This window comes from Seriola lalandi, unplaced genomic scaffold, assembly GCF_002814215.2.
Source record: "Seriola lalandi dorsalis isolate HSWRI2012SDOR001 ecotype SW California unplaced genomic scaffold, Sedor1 jcf7180002054971, whole genome shotgun sequence".
In the NCBI taxonomy this organism is placed as follows: Eukaryota; Metazoa; Chordata; class Actinopteri; order Carangiformes; family Carangidae; genus Seriola; species Seriola lalandi.
In genome coordinates this window covers 264006-284633 of record NW_019525522.1, presented here as the reverse complement: position 1 = coordinate 284633, position 20628 = coordinate 264006, and the positions used below count along the sequence as shown (strand labels likewise).

The 20628-nt window shown below is 40.7% G+C and overlaps 1 protein-coding gene across 3 annotated transcripts in view; it reads right to left on the bottom strand.

The window, feature by feature from the left end:
• Positions 1–20628, bottom strand: part of LOC111646460 (uncharacterized) — a 46611-nt gene that overhangs the window by 9770 nt on the left and 16213 nt on the right. For all 3 annotated transcript variants that reach the window (XM_023395949.2, XM_023395950.2, XM_023395951.2), the window contains exons 2-6: positions 11942–12024; positions 7840–8014; positions 6984–7110; positions 4659–4799; positions 4499–4558 (exon numbers count right to left, since the gene is read on the bottom strand). In XM_023395949.2, the coding sequence (XP_023251717.1) occupies positions 4499–4558; positions 4659–4799; positions 6984–7110; positions 7840–8014; positions 11942–12024 (586 nt within the window). The remainder of the gene's footprint in view (positions 1–4498; positions 4559–4658; positions 4800–6983; positions 7111–7839; positions 8015–11941; positions 12025–20628) is intronic.

Sequence of the window (20628 nt, the reverse complement as noted above, 5' to 3'; positions counted from 1 at the left end):
AAGGACAGAAGGTTTCGCTAAAAAGTTTCACAATCAAATTGTTTCACAGAGGAAATACTCTTCAGACATTTGTGAATACAGGTAAATTACCCCCCTGCTACAGCTGGACTCCAAACAACCAGCACTCATATACATATGTGTGTCATCATCTGGAGAAGCTACGCTGACAAAAACCAGGATTTGTCCACCCATGTCCTGAGGAAATGATATCCACGCGCCACTGTATCCTCAAAGTCTGTCTCCCATTGTTTCCCAGTGGAGCAGCTCCAGACACAGCTGCTCAATTTACAGATTTGAGTCATCACTCTTAGTCTTGTTTCCAGCGTTATGAAACTTAACAGCCCAGCATCGGGCCTGGAAAGAAGGGAGTGTTTTGCAAGTGTGTTAAAAGGTGGATTTTCACTTAAACGATGAAGGCAGCTGATAAAAAAAACCAGAGGAAATAAAGCGAGACCAACAGCGAGAGAGTGAGAGAAAGGAAGTCCAGCTGTATAAATATTAGCTGTCCTTATCTGCAGGACCAACACTTACTTTCACATTCACGTTTTGACTCATTTCAACCTCCTCATTCAAATTCTTCCCAGTTTGACACCTCAACACACGCTCGGGCTAACTAAAGGATTGCAATGACAGTTTTGGAGAACTAAATTCTGTATTTGGGAACTGTTTTTACCAAAAATGCTCAAAAACTGTCCACAGCGAGGTCTGTGAATTGGGGGAACTTGCCCTTTAAGACTCACATTCAATTATCTGACTCAGACCTGGACTGGGAGAATATGTGCCATCCACAGGAATATGAGCACAGTTCTTCTTTGTTGACATCTAGATTTGTTTATTTATGGAGATTAACGTGTGTGTGTGTGTGTGTGTGTGTGTGTGTGTGTGTGTGTGTGTGTGTGTCTGGCAAACTGAGGCAGATTCTGAATGCTAATATAACTACAAGCAGACATGCTGACTTCCAGAGAAACCAGTGGAATGCACTCTGAACACACACACACACACACACACGCACACACACATGCACACGCACACACACACACACACACACAGTATTACAGTGAGAGAAAAGAGAGAAAAGGTCAGAAATACAGACAAGGAAACTGAGAAAGAGGGAGAAGGCTCTCACCAACACACACACACACACACCAACAAACACACACGTGCACACACACATGCACACACACGTGGACACACACACATGCACACAAACATGCACACGGACCATCTTCAAGCATCACACACTAAGCACATGACAGCTATTTACTGTGCTACAATAACAGTATGTGTTTGTGTTTGTTACTGCATGAATCAGAGCTGAAGAAGAAAGTTTAACTCTCAGATGGAAATCTGACTTATTCTATTTAAGAAAACTTTTAATTACACTATGTGTTTCCAGACAGCACATAAAACACCGGCACAGAAACAAGGATATGTCTATTCAAGTTTCAGTCCCATGGGAAGAAATGAGTTGATCTAAAGTTGTTTGAGGGACTGTTTCTTTCACATACTTCATCTTCAGTCTCACAAATTGATCTTAACTTAATCAAAAGCTCTATTATGTCTCCTGCAGGCATTTTTAGAAACAAGCCATAGGCTATACTCAACACTGCAACAGTATTGCCTTATGAGCCTGTGTATATTCTCATTTGTCCAGGTCATAGTATCCTAAAGGAGTTTTTTTAAATCGAAAACAACTGGACTAGGTTATTTGTCTGGCTAGGACTGGTCCTGACCAGTCCGGACCAGTCCTAGCCTGGTCAGATGCGTACACGAACTGATGAAGCCTCTTGGATGAGAGGTGAAACGTCTTCCCAGACAAATAACCTAGTCCAGTTGTTTTCGATTTAAAAAAAACTCCTTTAGGAGTATTGCCTTATAAAATTGATATGACTTAACATGTTAGCAAACAGTTGCTCATTTACACATCCAGCAGACATGTAGTAATATTAGCATTCATTAGACTCAAGTTTATAGTCACCTAATGAATCCGAGTCCAATATTCACTCTCCTTTTAGCTCTGTTTTGGTCTCCAGATAAAAAATATACAGCTCTTAGCGGCTAAATGCTAAGGCTATAAACTTAATGCTATGTTCACCAGCTAGTCGCCAGCTTTGTCTGTCAGCTTTTGCCGAGGTAGCATACAGTGGGTTTATCACCCCTTTTTGGAAAACTGCTGCTTGCTCCTGCTAGAAAAGATGCTGATGTTGAGAGCGATGAGAGTTAACCAAAACAAACAAAACAATGAGCTGAAAGATGCTAAAATGCTCCGTAGTTGGGTAATAATTCTCTGGGTTTGTTACCACAAGTGACTCCTTTAACATTTCTCACAGTTATTTGATCCATTGCTAATATAGAAATTTTGATTAGTGCAGATGGAACCATAAGATGATATGATATTTTACTCACAAACTGAAGAACTGAGCACTGTCCTTCCTATATGTCGAAAAAAGCCTGCACTCTTTCTATTTACAGTAAATATATAAAGACAGACCCAGATACTTTGACCAAGTTTAGGCTCATATGGATAAACTGTCTTGCTCAAAACAATAAGTGCTGCGGTGAATTCAACTTCATTTTCATTTTAAAATCTCAAAAAAACATTGTGTGTCTCCAAGAAGTCTGTCATGAGTTCTCAGTGGATGGAAAAGCTCCAGAAAATGCCACTGCGACTGCAATTCATAAGTCACTGCAGTCCTCCTTGACCACATTCCTGTGTGTGGAATGCACTTAAAAGGGGATATTTTCAGGTTTTTGCATGCATGTCTTTGTAGCTGGCCATTTGTGGTTCTCTTCAGTGGGAAATGAGTGCCCCAAAATCCTTCTGAAATTGCTAAAACTGCACTATTATTAAATGCTCATTTGTCATACTTTGCTGACTGTGCTTTTAGCCCGCATTAAAGCCAGCGAGACTAAATGGATAGTTGAGATTTTTAGGACATTTGTCTTATCACAAATTGGCACTACTTTACGTCCATCCATAAAGTACTCATTTCAGTGAGCTGTTTTAACTGACCGTGTCGTTAGGGAGCAAGTGTGACATTTCAAGTCACATGGGCTGACCCACAAGCACACACAGTAGGTCAGGAGACTGACATAGGGTAAAAGGGGAAGAGAGTAAGAAAGAATAGGGATTAGGAGACTGATAAAAGTGGAAGAGAGAGGGGGGAAATAGGGAAAAAGATCCAGTCTAATCACTGAAACACTACCAAAACCCCCCCTGGCTTTTGGTAGTGTTTCAGTACTGGATCATGAGATGTTTTTACCATTGTAGTCACCTGAGGCAAATGACACAATCACACAAAGCTCCACACTCAAAACAGCCCGAAGGTTCCTCCTCCTGGTCTTTATAAATAACATATCAAACCATGAGATCACTAGGATCTCTGTTTGGCTGCTGATGGGGAATTCTCCCACAATGCTGTGGATGGTTACTTGTTTAGCCTCACGTATTGGAGTTTAGATTCAGTTATGAAGTTATGGATTCAGTCTTGTTCCTTGAAGCAGTTATTTAGCATTGCAGTGTGGGAGTTACGTTTTCAGTACGTGTGTCCAACATATTAAATTCTTTGTGGCAGGAATTTCTAAATGAAAGACTGGATTTCCTGTCGTGAGCTCCTTTTGTTCCCGACTTCTTCCTGGACTTTTGACAAACCGTGTCCATAACAAACCAACTGGATCAAGCTGATTTAAAGGCCTGACAGAAGAGGCTCAGTCAGTCACCTGTAGATGAAACTTAAAAGCTGCACTTATCAAAGATTTTTTTTCTTTTTGGTGATGATCTGATCAAAAGATGACATGTTGTATCCCTGTCTCTACACACTGTCTGTATATCTACTATCGCGGTCAAATAAAAGCAAAAAAATCATAACATAATTTCTCTGTCTGTTGGGAAGTTGTTTGCTAACATGTCAGCCAGATGTCTTATGAGTCAATGCTGGCGGCGCTGAAGACTACACGTTTGAAAATGAAAAAAATCTGGCAGTGCAGAAGGAAGTGAGCTTCCCAGACATCTGTAGCCTACGCTTCAACTTTACTTGAGGATAGCGGCTCAAGGTTACATTAGCTGCCCATACAAATGTGTATGTTTATGTATGCAAGCTTATATTGTAGACATGTTATGTAACTATATATCCATCCCAAAGCCTGTCAGTATGTGTTGTTATATACAGTATGGTCCAAAATTAAAAATATATATAAACATTTTTTACAGTTTTAATAAACTTGCATATATAAATCAAATAAATATCATTAACATACATGGTCGCAACATCTTAAACCAAATAAAAATTCATCATATAGACTTTTAAAAATGTATTTACATATACAAATTTTACAATGGGTATTTCATAAATGTTATGAATATATATCTTCATATATCCAGAGGATGTATATATGTGATAGTAATATAAGTGACATATATGGTAACATCACTCTTAATATGGGGACACACATGTCATGCTAAAAATCGAGGAGTATTGTGTGAGTAGTGTGTGTTTACCTGGTCGTCATCACTGTCTATTCCCTCCAGACTGATCGAACTGTTCCTCTGAGCCTGATTCTGAGAGATGGAGAGAGAGAAAAAGAATATGTTTAATTGTGGTAGCAGTGCAGTCTGCAGCATTCAGGAGGACGTAACAGGAGGAAATAACATGTGTTACCATGACTGTGTGTAGTGTGGTGTATTCAGGCGGACTGCAGGGTAGACCGTCATCCTCAGACATGGTTCCGGCATCATCTGTCTTCTTCACACACATCAGGGATGGAGGAGAGCCCAGTCTGATGGCCTGCTTCAACTGGAGCTGAAACACAATCAGGCCACTTGTATTTGTATGTACTGAATGTATTTAATCGGTCTGAGAATCAAACACCTGGAACATACACTTGCAGATTTTACAGAAGGGGGTTAAGGAGTTTTCCAGAATTTACGTGTGTGTAGAGATGGAGAAGAGCCTGTTGAATAAACAACAGCTTTATAAAAATAAATAAATACATAAATAAAACATCCTCACCAATGTAGATTATATATCATTAACACGGATTAACTTTTGAGGAAAGTCAGCCGGCACTCACCAGAGAAAGTGTTTATTTTAGCCACTGTGTGTGTGTGTGTGTGTGTGTGTGTGTGTGTGTGTGTGTGTGTGGGGTGGGTATCACAGAAACTCAAACTAACAGAGTTGTTATCGGCCTGTTACGTGTCGCACTGTAACAGTCACTCAAGGACTCATTGACTCAGGCGCAAAGCAAACACAGGACAATACAGCTTTTCTTTAACCAGACCGAACACTGGCACATGCCTGGTCCCTGATAAAAAAGAAATACACACAGTTTTCAGTGTTAATACTTCCATGTTGTTACAGTCACTGTGAAACAATGACAAACAGAGGAGCTCCAACTCTAATAAGGACACAGGAATAGCTTATTTGAACGTTAGAGGTTGTGCTAAGAAGCTAAAATTGACATAGACACAGACATATCTTTATGTTTTTGTAGTCAGATAACTGCACATTAATCTGACTTTATTGTGCCTTATTGACTTGATTCATGATTTTAAAATGTGCTAATAATGCAGGTATTTGTGACAAAAGATTAAAAAAAAAAAAAAAAAAAAAAGCCTCTGTACTGAACTGTCCCTCCTCCTTTAATTTTGAAAAGACTGACAAAGCATTTCCTGTTTTTCTCTTTTTTATTACCTGTGTGTTACTCGTTTTTATGTCAAATGATTTTGCTTAGTGAATATCTCCACTGTTACAGGACGTGCTAGCAAAGCTGTTGGGTAGCGTCCGTAAGCCTGTTTGGACCATCCACAAAATCTAACATTAACATCAGTGAGTGACCGATACACGTTTCACAGTCCTGGACTGTTCATCAGATTTTAATAACTACGCACCCAGTAACATATTGATCCTTACATAATGTGTTTATATTTGGCTCTGGAACAACCTCATTCGGCTTATCAAACAGGCAGCCCAGCTCAGAGTGAAGATTAAGGTCAGGAAATCTCCATTAGATTGCTTTCCACAGTAAATTCAGTTTATGCAAATAAATTAATTAGCTTAACTATGAAAGCCTCAACATTTATCTATGATATATGTCTGTGTTGTTTTGCTTGAAATTTGTTTTATATCTACAAACCCTGCACCTGTGTGTGTGTGTGTGTGTGTGTGTGTGACTGACGAATATATTCCCTCTCTTCTGCAAACATGCCCCAAACAAATGCTTTCTCTGTATTTTAGCTACAGGAGAAACTTTTCCTTTTCAGCAAATCCCCTTAAGACGTAGTTTTAATTCTCACTCCCCTGTAGGTAGCTTAGTGGAGCAGTTTAACTGGAGGTCACTCTCTCTGTCTGCGTCTCACGTCTTCCCGTTTTACACCACTGTTGTGACAGACAGTCGTCCTGTCTGTCTGCTTTTCTTATCGTCATCCAGTCATTTCATTACGCTTTGACACACGCTGCACTTGTGACCTCTCTTTGTAACACACATCAGCTCCGCCTGCCTCATCTGTCACGTTGACCACATCATAAGGCATTACACTTAGTAGCGGCTCTACGATGTAAGTGCAGGCCTATGCCATGCTACATTCACATCCCCGAGGTGGAATCGCACTAACTAAATATACAGGAGATCAGCTGGTGCCACTCTGGTTTTTCTGTCAACTCCCTTATTGATCGATACTGCTCATGACAGCTGAGTGCAGCACAGGGTCAAAGACGACCTCACGTCCAAACACACAGACTGTGCTTCTTTATTCGTTTATTATTCCTTATTAACCCCTGCAGTCAAATCCTCTTTCCTCCTTCCTGCCTCCACAGAGTCAGAGGTCAGGGTCACTACACATCCTCGGCATCAGAGGGATTTACTACCTTACCTACCTTACTACCTCTTAAGGAACACACTCACACACACGAGAGCTCAACCTGGGCTCCTCTCGTCAAACCGTATTTCACACTAAAAGACCAGCTGTGCTTTTTATGTGTATTCACCTGTAGTGATTTCACTTTCCCGTGAATGCTGTCCTGAGATGCCCCCAGAGCCTCGTTGGCCTCCGATGAGTCAGAAACAAAGACAGAGTCATGTGACAAGGCCTTGCTGCCCAGGCTGATCTTTGACCTTTGGGAAACAGGAAGAGGAAGAAATAAACAAAGCAGAAAGGGACGTTGCACAGCTTCTAAAACAAAGTAAACAAAACAAAGAGAAATGAATACAGGGATGCCCTGATGGGTCACTGGTTTGAAATGAATATCATAGACTAACTATGACGTGGGTTTAAAATTCTTAAATCTGCAAAAGTAATTTCAATTACCGATAAAGTGACATGTTTCTTTTCTTTTATGGTTTGTTTTCTACTGATGATTACGAGGAGGGAAACAGAATAGCGGATAAATCCTGTGACACAGAGGAAGGGTCAAGAGTAGACACGGCAGGAAGTGGCATAGCTCTGAAAAACAGAGGAAATCAGGACCGTCCACAGGAACGGACCCTCCACTATTTATGAAAACAGGAAGTCATGAGCCTCCAACTGAGGTGAGTTTGGCAGAACAGGAGATGGATGTTAAAACATGATCTTCCTTTCTCAAACTATCTCTGCCCTTTTAACACAAGAGGAGATATTTATCTACACGGAGAGAGGAACTGTTTTTGTTTCATGGTGTTTTAGCTGCTGAGATAAAGGGAGCAGTTTAAATACAGTATCTATTTCTCATAATAAATAAACCACACGTAAACACTGTTGATATTAGACCCGTCATTTGCGGTGTGTGTATGAAGGTAAGAGCTCTGCAGTCACGGTTTCCTGTGTGTATTTCTATACGTACAGTATGTCTGTGGGTCTGATCTTACCCGGAGCCCTTATCCTTCTCCGATCTGGTGAGCGTGTTGTTCTCTGACGTTTTGCTGACATTGTCGCTCGATTGGCTGGCTTTAAGCCCCGCATCAGCTCCAGCAGCTGACGGCTCCTTCCTCTTCTTCCTGGTGAAGAATTTTTTAAATGTCTGGAACTTGGATTTTTTCTTTCCTGAGAGGAGAGATGAATTAAGAGACAGAAAGAAAGACGATGAAAGAAAGTGGTTAAACCCTGATCACAGTTTCATCCTCCTGACAGCACTACAGTGAATCGTTACAACGAACTGCACAGTGATATGTTAATGAGAAAATTACACACACAGCATCTTTACGCACTGCCCTCATATGAACTCTAGTTTGAGTAATTAGCCCTGTGTTGGCGGTAAAGGCCCAGGTAGGAGAAACCACACACAGGCTGATGTGTGTGCACAGACATAAAGACAGATAAACACACACAGACTCGTGCTTGTAAACCCTCCCCCCCCTGTGAGTGCACGTCCATTAGCGCCGCAGTGGAAAAACTCAACAACTCTTTTATAACCCCTTAAACAGCTACAAACGGCTTTCATTGCTTCCAGTCAGCAAGGCATTCACCCAGAGCTTGAAATGCCCACTGGTCCCCTCTCTGCCCCGCAGTCAACAGGGCTGTCTCAATGTTTAGCTCTTGATTCACATTACATAGTGAGTACCATGAAAAATCTACAGCCATGCTTGCAGCTCTGTGACGCTGCGCTTCAGCACGGTTGGTCTTTGGCTCTTAAAAGGTTAAGTCCCTCAGATTTTACACGTGAAAGTCTGTCTAAATTACCTCGAGTGATGTCACTTAGGTCAGCGGCAGTTGGGCCTTAAGACTTCCTGTTTGAACGAAGTGAGGTTACCAGACCTCTGTAGCCGGCTCCTCATCTCCGCTTGAAGCTCAAGGCTACGTTAACCGCTACTAGCATAACACACCTGAATCTCTAACCAATGTCATGGTTGCATTGTGGGTAACGGGGTTCGACAAGGAGAAAGAATGTGTGGCTTAAAAGGGCGAGATTTGGTCCCTTTGCATCAATTTTGATACTTTTTTTCTTCATCCATTGTGAGTCTGACAATGATTTAATGTGTAACGCTAAATCTGTACTCACTAGGCGACTCTCTATTATTGCTAAAGGAAACTCATTAGTACAGCTTCCTAGCACATAATATTAGACTCCATGACTTCTCACTTGACCAGGGATTGCAAATGAACACAACAATACAGACAATTAAATGTAACTCATCAGAGACTGACAAATCTTCATTGTTACAAAATCCCATTTGAATCATCTCCAGTGGAGAAATGAGTGGATATACTGTCCCTGTATATGGATATATTAACCCCCAGAGACTGTACAGTGTTGAGACACAACATAGAGGCAAAGATACAAAAAAGGAACTGTGAACAAAGGAGGAGCTGCAAGAAAAACAACACATCTAACTATTCTGAGAATTCACATCTCTGGGCCATAAAATAGCTTTAGAAGAGACTTAAAAAAAGAGACACACTCTTTTTATACTAGCTTTGTCATTTTTGTCCTTCTCCCAGTGGGGGATCCTTCAGCATTCCTTCTTTTCCCTAAAAATATACTTTGTGGTTGGAGCTGAAAAATGTCTGGAATCTAAACCTGGTACTGGGGCCAAGATGCTTAAAATTTCTAGGTCATTTGCTCAACAAGACGTCACAAAATGATTAAGCTGATTTATTTAACAATATACTTTGGGGTCTAAAAGTTTGAGGCCACTTTCCCATTCACCTGAATTTATTCATGTTATTATCTATTAAATACATACAGTTCATGTAAGGGGCTATTGCAAAGTCTAAGACACAGAAAGTAAAATCCCAAATATAGCCACAAGTCACAAGCTGTCTTTTCTGCAGGGATGGATAAATATAGCACATATATACAGCTATTATGATGAGCTGCCATAAAACCACACATTATAAATAATTTCCATCCAATTTTTGTCAAGAAATGTTGACGGAAAATTCTCCACTCTTTTGTCTGACACCACTTAGTGAACTGCTCTGTTTACTTGAGGAGCATCCAACATGCTCTTGGTGACGCTTCAGAGGCCTCTGCACTGCCAAGATGAAAAAAAATCAGTGGGAAACACCAGCAGTCAGTGCCATTTATTGTGCTATTTTAGGCACAATACACTATTAAGCTAAAGGTCTGCACTCAGAGAGCTGAAAAAGGCCAGCGCTTCAATGGAAGGTCAGTGTAGCACTATGGTGATTGTAATAGATACTGTAATTTCCCAAAATGCATTCTTTCAATCCCAAACATGAGCACACACACTCATACTCACAATAGCCTCATGGGAATTTTAAGGCAGTCTAAGGTCAATATTAGGGGGAACTGACCTCAGCTTACACAATAAGAAGATTGTGACCTTTGACAGGGGAACAATGTGGACAGAGTGAGAAAAAGGAGCAACAGAAGGGATGATAAACCTTCTTTCCATTTGGCAAGTAAAAAAAAAAGTCCCCAAAAGTGATGAGTTTCATTTTCTCTTCACTGCCAGGGGGAGGATCAAGGAGGGGGGAAGGAAGAGGAGAAGCAGAGGTGAGGATGAAGAGGAGGTAGAGGGTATGCGGTACAGTCTCATGCATATAGAGAACAGGTTGATGTTATTATATTCACGAGAGATATTTCTGTATTCATGCTCTTCTCAAAGGCCTGAAGTAGATAGGGCTTTAGCATTAGTTGTAAGTTGTACGGCTGTTTGTTTGTGTTGTCAGTCAACACAGGTCTGATGAAGCAGATTAGCTGTGTTTGGAAATGTTGTGTTATGGAAATATGAAAAAGAATGATAATACTTAAGATGCTACAGCTATCACGCCGTTTCACAAGAGGATGAAACCGTTTTTGGAACAGCATTTGTGGGAACAGCATCGAACCGTCAAGCCTTGTGAGTGGGTGTTTCCGAGAAGCTGACTGATAACAGTGTGTGCTAGCAGACACACTGTCAACGTCTAAAGTGCGTCATCATTTAATGAAACATTTTACCCTCTTTTAACAAGTCAACCCAGTGTAAGCTATCTGCTATTAGTGATTAAGTGTCCGACTCTTTGCAAAATTCATCCTTTGGGAGATCCCAGTGAGTCCTACGACACATTAAACTTTTTTCATGCTATTTCACCTATCTGATAAGTGCTGCTGTATTTATTTATTTTCCTGCTTTAAGGAAAGGAGGCGTCTGGCTAGCATTAGCTAGCAATTTCTTTTTCCAGGTAATTACAACTTTGACCAAAAATTAACCAATACTTATTTGTCATGTGATAAATACTGAATTAAGAAGAAAATACTTCAGATTTGAAACCTAGATTTCAGTTGCTTTAAAATGACAATAAACTGAATGAAAGGGACGAAGGAAGCAGCACCAAACGTGTCTCTTGTCTGTTTAAAGACTCCAGGCCTCTCTAACTGCTGATCCAATTAAAAGACAGCACATTCTACCAGGGGCCAATCAGAGATCAGCTGTATGTATGTCTGGCACCATCACTGGGTTAACACCAACAGTTTGAGATGGACACGAGTGGTAGACTCAATGAACTGTGGAGTCACACCTGATCTTCACCTCTACTATAGAAGCCAATCAGAAGTGAGTCACCAAACCTAGCAGACATACTGACATAATACACACATACACATAATAGATTTCCACTAGATAGATAGTCCACTTTGTTGGACCACAGCTCATATTGTGTCTGTGATAATCCCAACAGCACTCCAATTAAAATTCCCACTGTGGCTCCATCCACACAGACAGATCTCTGACCCCCCCCCATGCACTTCTTCCTTGTCCCCATCATATCAGCAGCATATTGCTGTCTATCTGTACAGACAGTGTGTGTGTGTGTGTGTGTGTGTGTGTGTGTGTGTGTGTGTGTGTGTGTGTGTGTGTGTGTAAGATCTCATTGCTGATATATTGTAGACTTCCATGTACTGGCATCCACCCTATGTAAACTTTTCATCCATGTGATTTCAGTGAACAGAGACACTCTGAATACATAATAATGCATGAAATTATTTATCTGATGAAACCTCAAATGAACAGTCTATAAAATTGTTACCTGAGCACTCTTCCTGGGCCTCAGCAGGCTCCTGATTGGCCATCACATCTGGAGCTCCTGATGCCATGGCAGCACTGTCACTGCTGTGAGGGAGACAGAGGGAGACAGATGATAAGCATAACTGATCCTTAAAAACACTTTTGTATGGTAATTAATAATTAATTAATAATTATAATGATACAAAGAGGAATACAGCAGTGCATAGATAAAACCAAAAAATGAAGGTGAGGCAGGATGCTCATGCTTTTCTGACAATAACACAGATCATTACTGAATCATCGGTCAGTCAAGTGGGACGAAAATATCTAGGTTGTTTTCTCCTGGTGCCGTATTTATCTTAATCCTCCTCTATCTCCTTATATCGCTCATATGCCAGCCTGACCACTTGCAATGTGATCAGGCTCGCTGGATTACAATGTGATTAAAGTCCCATTTGGGAGCGTCGTGACTGCTAGTAAAAGTGCCTTGGCATGCGTGGATGGTGAAATCTGAAATCGCAAAAGGACTGAACAGACAGACTAATCATTTGAAAGGATTACATCATCGCCTGTAACTAGCTACCGCCTTATAAAATCATTTCAAAACCTGCTGGACAAACTCTCGAATGCATCAACATCAATCACTTTCGTTATTCCTTAAAAGATGAACATGTGTGGTGTCTCTTAAATTGTTGAGCTGAACTTCAATGTTGTTTAAACTTGTGTTCCAATCCAAGCTGGTATGCTACTCTTCAGTCCGATCCAAAACCATCTCCAGTCCAATCCCTCATGACAATCCAAACAGTCTCAACACAGGCATCTCAGCTATGTTTCCAGAGTTCTGCTCCGCTCTGCCATCCTCTTCTGTTCACCTCTGAGCACCGGCAGATGCCCAGCAACTCAAACAGGCATGAAGGATCTTCGCAAACCTCTCTCTCATAGTGCAGCAGTGTGGGGTGCATTAGATTTGAGCAGCTTAGTCAAACTTTACTGTACGAGATGAAAGTATCAGATCTCAGTATCAGGTGAGTTTCAAAATTATGTGAAGTGTCTCAGCAATCATCTGCAAAAACACAGTTTAATTTTGAATTTTTAATCAGTCACTTCACTTTATTTCACAAGGCTATTACTGAACCCTCTCCAGCAGACAGGAAGTTTGAGGTCATGTGAGAGTTCAGCCCCAGCATGCTGAACCAGTTAGCTACTCTCTCATACAGAGGGACCATTAATTCACCAAGTTTTACATGACTCCCTATTCTAGTCTCAAATCTAATTAGCTATGCACTGTATGAACACGATTTCCTCTGCAGTTTGGCAGGAAGCTGAATCATTACTGATATGGTTTTCAGTAAATTGATATCACAGAATAATTGTTGCTCTGTCACCTTTAATTTGGTGGAACTGTTCTCAGAGAATCTATGGAGGTCATGAGAAAATTATTTGGAGAGCGGAGAGGAGAGAGGGGAATGTTTTCTCAGGCCAAATTTCATAAAGAACTTTTCATTACAACAGAGAACTATAAGCTTCAAACCATCAGGCTTCCCAAACATGTGATGTGATGGGCTGCAAGGCTGTTCAGATGCGCAATACCACATAAGTGGGGACAGGTCAAAAGGACATTGAGGTCAGCTAGATAAAAAGCTGCTGTTCACTGTTTTTCAAAATTCAATAACAGATTGGCTTCACGGGCAAATAGAGATTTCAAAAGCTAATGGGCCATGGAAAATCTATAAAGGACGAGTAGATCATTAAATATCCTATTAGTGAAAGTAGATGTACATGTTAGAACTGATGTTTTTATTTTGGTTGTGTATGTTTGTTACTGGAAGGTGTCTAAGTAACTAATAAAACAAATGCACACAGAACATAAGAGAACCATGTTCTCAAATGTGTAGATTGGATGTAATTTACACAGGATTAAAACAAAGGGGGGGGAAAAAATCCAAATTCAATTTTGAATTCTGCCGTCTGTGACATTGTCCACAATCTAGTATCCTGAACTTAAAGGAACAGTTTGACATTTTGGGAGAATACATTTATTTGCTTCTTGCTAAGATTTAGATTCTAAGATTGATCTGTTAAATATGACAGAGCCACAGGAAATCAGTAGTTTAGCATGGAAGCAGGGGAAACAGCTGGCCTGACTGAAGGTTAAACCTGGCAATAACCTCAATAATTAACACGTCACATGTTACTGTTTAATATGTACAAAAAACAAAGTGTAAAAACCACAAGTTATGGTCCTGCAGGGAGCTATGTGCTATAGAAAAAGTGACAGAATGATGACTGACTACTTGTAAACTTACAACTTGTTATTTTACGTTAGTGTTTGTGTCCGGATTAAACAAAAGAGATGTGAGGTGTTAATAGCCAAACTTCACATTTGTTTGGTTGGTCAGAGTTTCTGTTTTTCCCTGCTTTAAGTCTTTATGCTAATCTAAACTAAACTAATCTCCTGCTGGCTCGAGCTTCACATATAGATATGAGAGTGGTACTGATTTTCCTATACCTAACTTTCTGCAAGAGATCATTTTTTCCATATGTAATCCAGAGGAAACACACTTTCTCAGAGCAGCGAAGCTATTAATAAAACCCACCATGTAAAATCACTAAGATCTAGTAATAATATTGAAATTAATATAATTTTATGCCTCACATATTACATAACCAAAGAGCCTGGGACCAAGTTAAACCACAAACGTAGTTCGCCTAACTATGAGCCAACAAAGTCCTTAAAATACTGTGAATAAAATCATAACACCCATTGAGCTTGTTTATCAACAGACCCGTCTCCATGACAACTGAGCAAACTCCATCCATTTATAACGACCGTGTAATACGGTTGATAGCTCCAGGAAAAGCAAGTAAGTGGACCTTGAGTTGGGGTTGTTTTGGCAAAACCCTACAGTACAGTATGTTTTCATATGGCGGAGGAATTGATGTCTCTGCAATTCCTTTTTAGAGAGTTCACAGGACAGCCGTATGCTTTCCGTGTTTGTTGTTAGTGTGAACGGGCTCTGGAGAGCTTCTTGTCAACCATGTTTACAGTGAGCATGTATTATAGAAACAGATGGAACATTCCTGAGTTTGTTGACGTGCTGAGAGGCTTACATCAGTATTACCATTACATAATCATCAGTTATTACCATTATCTTAACGCCTAAGTCATGAGAATCACCTTAGCCGCCAAAGACAGAAACAAACAAAATAAAGTGATTTGTTACAGACATTATTTCAATATTTGCAACATCACATGGCCATTTAGCAACATATTGATGCTGTTGTTGTTATTGTTGCCGTTGTTGTCATGATCTGATAGTGCTGCACTAATCAATTTCCTGTCTGATGCCAAAGGAGGACACCTCAGCACGCACGCACGCACGCACGCACGCACGCACGCACGCAGTTTGAAGAGCCTTAATAAAATCTAGGAAACAGATACAGACACTGGGACAGAAACAAACACAGATAAACAGACATTCATAACGACATGTTGTCAATGATATGAACTCAGAGAACGATGAAGTGCAGGGAGAGAAGGGAAACCAGTCTGAACACCCAATAACACGGAACATACTAAAATAACTAGATGAAAAACTGTACTTTTAGAAAATGCTAAATGTCACAGGCTTTCATTAACCACTACCTGAGACGTTTCCCACTTTAATGAATAGTTGAACATTTTTCAGAAATAAGCCTGTTTTGTGAGTTACATGAAAACATTGATACTACTCTCGTGTTAAGTGGTTAGCTTAGGTAAGCATGAAGACTGTTAGCGAGGGACACAGCTATCTCTATAATAGCTATGATCTATAATACTCAACAAGAAAGAAGAAACGTGTTTCCCAAAATGTTTAACTATCACTTTAAGTTGATCCAATGGTCATTTTCAACTTTCATAGGATGGAAAGTGAAACTGGTCTTAAAGGCTACGTATAAGATGAGCTACAACAAATAGAAAATGTCAAAGAATTGTGTGTTTTACATTTTTTTGTCAGATTCAAGTTCAGACGGTCGGGGCAGGGTCAACAAGACTGACCTGTGCCCACTTCCAAAGCCACCCCCCCCGAGGTGACATCCTCCGCTTCATCTAAGGGTGGAGGCATGACGGGGTAAAGGAGAGGAATGGAGAGGGAGCAGGTAAAACATAAAGACAGGCAGAAAGACGGATTTGTGGAGAGAGCAAGAGAGAAGAGAGTTATAGATGAGAGGATGAGTAGGGGGCACACCAATAAAAAGCAAGGGGGAGTGAGAGAGATGAAAACAGAAGACAGGGACAAGTACAAGACAGAGGAAGGGAAGGGGTCAGAGAGAGGGGTTGTGGGAAAGAGCAGCATGAAAGGAAAGAAGACTCAGTTAGATAAACAGAGGAATATTAGCAAGAGGAGACAGACAAAAGGGGAAACAGACTTAGAGTAAACACAGAGGCCTTCCAGTGCAGAGCAGTGGTCAGGTTTTCAACCAAAGATAGTAAAAAGATCTTAGTGAAATTATTTCCTCACTTACACATATTACTGTAAATAAGCAAAACAAATGGTTTGAAAAGAAGCTCAGCAAAAATGAATGAAGAACAAAAAATAAAGCTAGCTGAGCTTGATCCTGACACAGCGACCTTCCAACCACATTTACATGAAGAGTTAAAGTGGCTCCGGAATAATAAAGTTTGAAAGGACATTTATGTCACAGGAGGGCTGATCAGCTAATCAGTCACGATTTCAGCCTCTGTAATCAGTGCAGCAAATTAATCATCAGCCAATTAAATCAGTAACCTTGATCGGGTTCTTCTGTGATGGCACTGACACAAAATGTCTGCTGCGAGCTGATTTACATCAATCAAATTGTTCATTTGAGATTACATTGTGAAATGTGTCACAGAAAAGTGGTTAATTGCAAAATAAAGGAACGAGATACCAGTTTACGCCCTGCATGAAATCCAGTCCTTGTATAGGTAATGATTTGTGTGAAGGATGTGTTGACTTGTTGTATATGCAGCCTTCTGAGGCCGCAGTAAATAGCTGCGTATCAGTCTACATTAACTGAATAGTGAAATCCAAATTATTGTACAAAGACCCCAGTATCGTATTTCAACGCCATATTCAGCCGAGATGTGTCTGGATCGTTGATGGCACGACCTGGGTCATACATTATTGATATAGTTAACATACAATGAATTATCAAATCAGCTCTTTGCTGTTTCACAATTATGGGGAAAAAAACGAGACAGAAATTGATGTAATATCCAGGTATTCACATTGCAGCTGGTCTTTCTAATATTATGTCCTCCTCATAAATATAAATGAGGGAGACAGAATATAGAAACACTCATATGGACATTGAATATTTTTTTAGCTGTGTTAACCAAATATATTGCATATACTGAATGAAGAACTGTAGCATATATTAGTCTGACATGTTGAGGAGGGTGGTGAGGGTGTGAAGAACCTCATAAATCTATGCAGAGCCATTTCTCATTACACTGAAACTGTATTTCACAGGCTGAGTGTAACGTTTAACAAGCTGCAGCTCCCACTTTACTTTATATTCTCACATACACCAGCAGGTTACATCATTTTATAGATCTGAACTTGTTATTCTATGAAATGTAAAACCACAACAGTCATCTTGGAGCCGTAATTACTTGTTTTTGCCTGGATATCGTAAGAATTGTTTTCTCTCAGACCACGTTTACATCGTGTGCGTTTCCCATCTTGCAATCGTTCCAAGACAGTTTCCTGGCAGCCGTTTATGAACTTTATCTAATTTCAGATACTAATCCTTCTGCACCGTTGCTCTCCATGCAGCGTAAACACTCTCAGGCACATCATTAGCTTTATTTGGAAGCCGACGAGTCTGTGTGTGTGCATGAGAGAGAGAGAGAGAGAGAACGTGTCTGTGTGCGTTTGCATGTGTGTATCAGCCTCATTATGTAACAATGGATTAACGAGTAGAGGTATTCAGACCAGTGGGGGGTCTGCCTTTATTAGACAGATGAAATAACCTCATTAACACCCACATACAGTAAGCGCACACACACACACACACACACACACACACACACACGCAGTGACGATAAACATGTCCATATTTGTCCATGACCTTAGATCTGTGCTAAAATGAGGCTTACAAACAATCGAATGCGCACACACACACACACACACACACACACACACACACACACACACACACACACACACACACACAAATACACACACCTTAGTGCAACCATCTGCTGTAAATGAAGTCTTGTCCAGCTGATAGAACAGAGTCCAAATCCAGACAACACAGATCCATCATGATTGGACTGAACAGAGTCCAGGTATAAACAGTGAAAACAACCAGTGTCTAAAAACAGGAGTGATTAGCGGGGGAGTAAGCAGTGTAAATGCAAAGAGTGATAGGTACAAATGAACACAACTCTGTCCGTGGGGTTCCTGTCCTGACGTAGAGCAAATCCAATCTAGTCCAGCTTTAATCCCTGAATGAAAGCAGTGTTAGCAGACCGGTTGCACCACGGGTTTATGGTGGTGACTAACTGGCTCTTATCAACACCGACATGCAGATGTCTGACATGATGTCTGACTGCGACAGCTCTGAATATCCTCCAACGAAACCCATCATTATCTCAAAAACTAAGCTTTTAATACAGCTAATAAACCCATTCATAACTCGTCTGTGTACAGAATCTGTCTTCCTGTGTACCTGAAATGGATGATCCAATCTAGTGACAGCGTTCATCAGTCGGTCTCATATTAGACTAGCTTTTACAACACAAATCCACTCCACTTCAATCCTAATCCTTTTGTCCCACCAGCACTAAACTGGGCTAATATGGACCTGATTCCATTACTCTAACAATTAGTGACGACAGAGTAAGAGACTTACAATGAATCCAGCAGAGACCGAAGCTAAGAGCTTAGCAAAGGACGAATGCAGCTTTTAAGAGAGACACACTGCTGAGTGAAACACCTATGAAATCCAGCACCCATGGCTGCAGATTTTCGGTCGTCACAACTGCGTCAAGTTCAAGAAATCTTGTAATGCCCTGTCCCTTAGATAACATGATTAAATTACACTAACTGTTTTCCATCGGGCTCAAACAGAACAAACCCCTTAGCTGTGTGGTTGTACACAAAAGCAAAGCTAAACCTCAGTCATGTGAAAGCTGTTGGAGCAGAGCAAGCTGCCAGTGTTTATGAATGAAATTCTGTTTTCTGTCGTACATTCCTGCCCCTGGAGTAGAGCTGCTCATTCACAGACTAGCACGGTGGGTTTTAGATGGTCTGCATGTATTTTTCATTTTGGAACATTATTACACACAACAAAATCTGAAAAGACTGGGACGTTTGAGGTGATGATTACTGTGAGGGTTCAGTGTTCTGGATGGACTAATCTGGACACTTCTAACTTCACGGGTGTCGTAGTAGCAAGGATCACCATTTGGAAAACCTAAAAAGACCCGTTTTAGGTGCTGCAGAGTATGTTACCCATACTGTATTTGAGACACAAAAACAAGTCCTGAACTTGAGCTGCGGTGTAGCGGGAACAGATGACAGACTGAACAGAGGAAATGCAGATGAATTGGCCTCTGTAATATGATGTTAGTGGGTCTATGACCAACCACAAGCCTTCAATTTGCACAGAGAGACAGAAGGAGATGCAGAGACGAATCACGAAAGAACAGGGAGGGAGGAGAAGCAGCATTCTTCCAGGCAGCTGAAATGATAAACTTGGCTGACCGAGATGAACCACTCTGTACAGATATAGCTGCAGACAGGCATGTTGTATATACAGACATAAGCAGCATGCATTTCAACTTCCATGTGTGTACACAGCATAAAGTATACAGGCTACAGGTCTACATGTACCCATCTTTGCCACGCTACTCTCATACGTTTAAAACAGTAAAATGTTCAGTCGACATCCTGAAAAAACCCAGATTATTGTAGAGCCGATGATATTTCAGGTTCAAGCTCAGGCTAATGACCTTGACTGAATCCCATCTCCAATTTCTGGATGTCTCTTCCTTCCATAACCTTTATTTTTCTGTACTGTACACAGGCTGACTCATACTAAGACTATCATACTGACGGCATTGCATTTGACAAAAAAAAAAGTTCATTAGCAAGCCCCTTTGCTTTGAATGTAGCACAGTTATCGGGGAGGAAAAAAGTTGCTGGATAACCAAGATGCATTTCAGGACTGAGGGCAAGTGGAAAAAATATATTTTACATAAACTATGTAAAATAACTTAGACTAACTCAGTCTTACAGTCAAAAGCTGATGGGTTGACAGATATGCAGTACATGTTATCTGACCTCAGTGTCAGGAGAGTCAACGACCAAACTAATGAAGAAAACTGAGGACCGTCAAGAGCTCAAGCTTGAATGAAATCGAACTATCACTTAATTTGTTCAAAGTAATTTGAACGCGAACGATTTAGTGTAATGCATTTCCATCCATCAGTGGCCTGAGAGTGTCTTACCCTTCAGTATAGTCTATTTCCTGTATGATGTCATACGACTGTATTATTGAAATGTTATACCGTGGCTCCAGTTCAGTCATTACGTCCTAAAACCATCTCCCCAAACAGTGCCGCTGGGCTCTTGTGTCCTTACATATAAATCTTGCTGATGGCCTTTTTACAAGCCTCTACTGAGCGTCCTGAGGATGAGTAGCAGTCAGTTCAGTTGATGCTACTCTCCTGGTTTC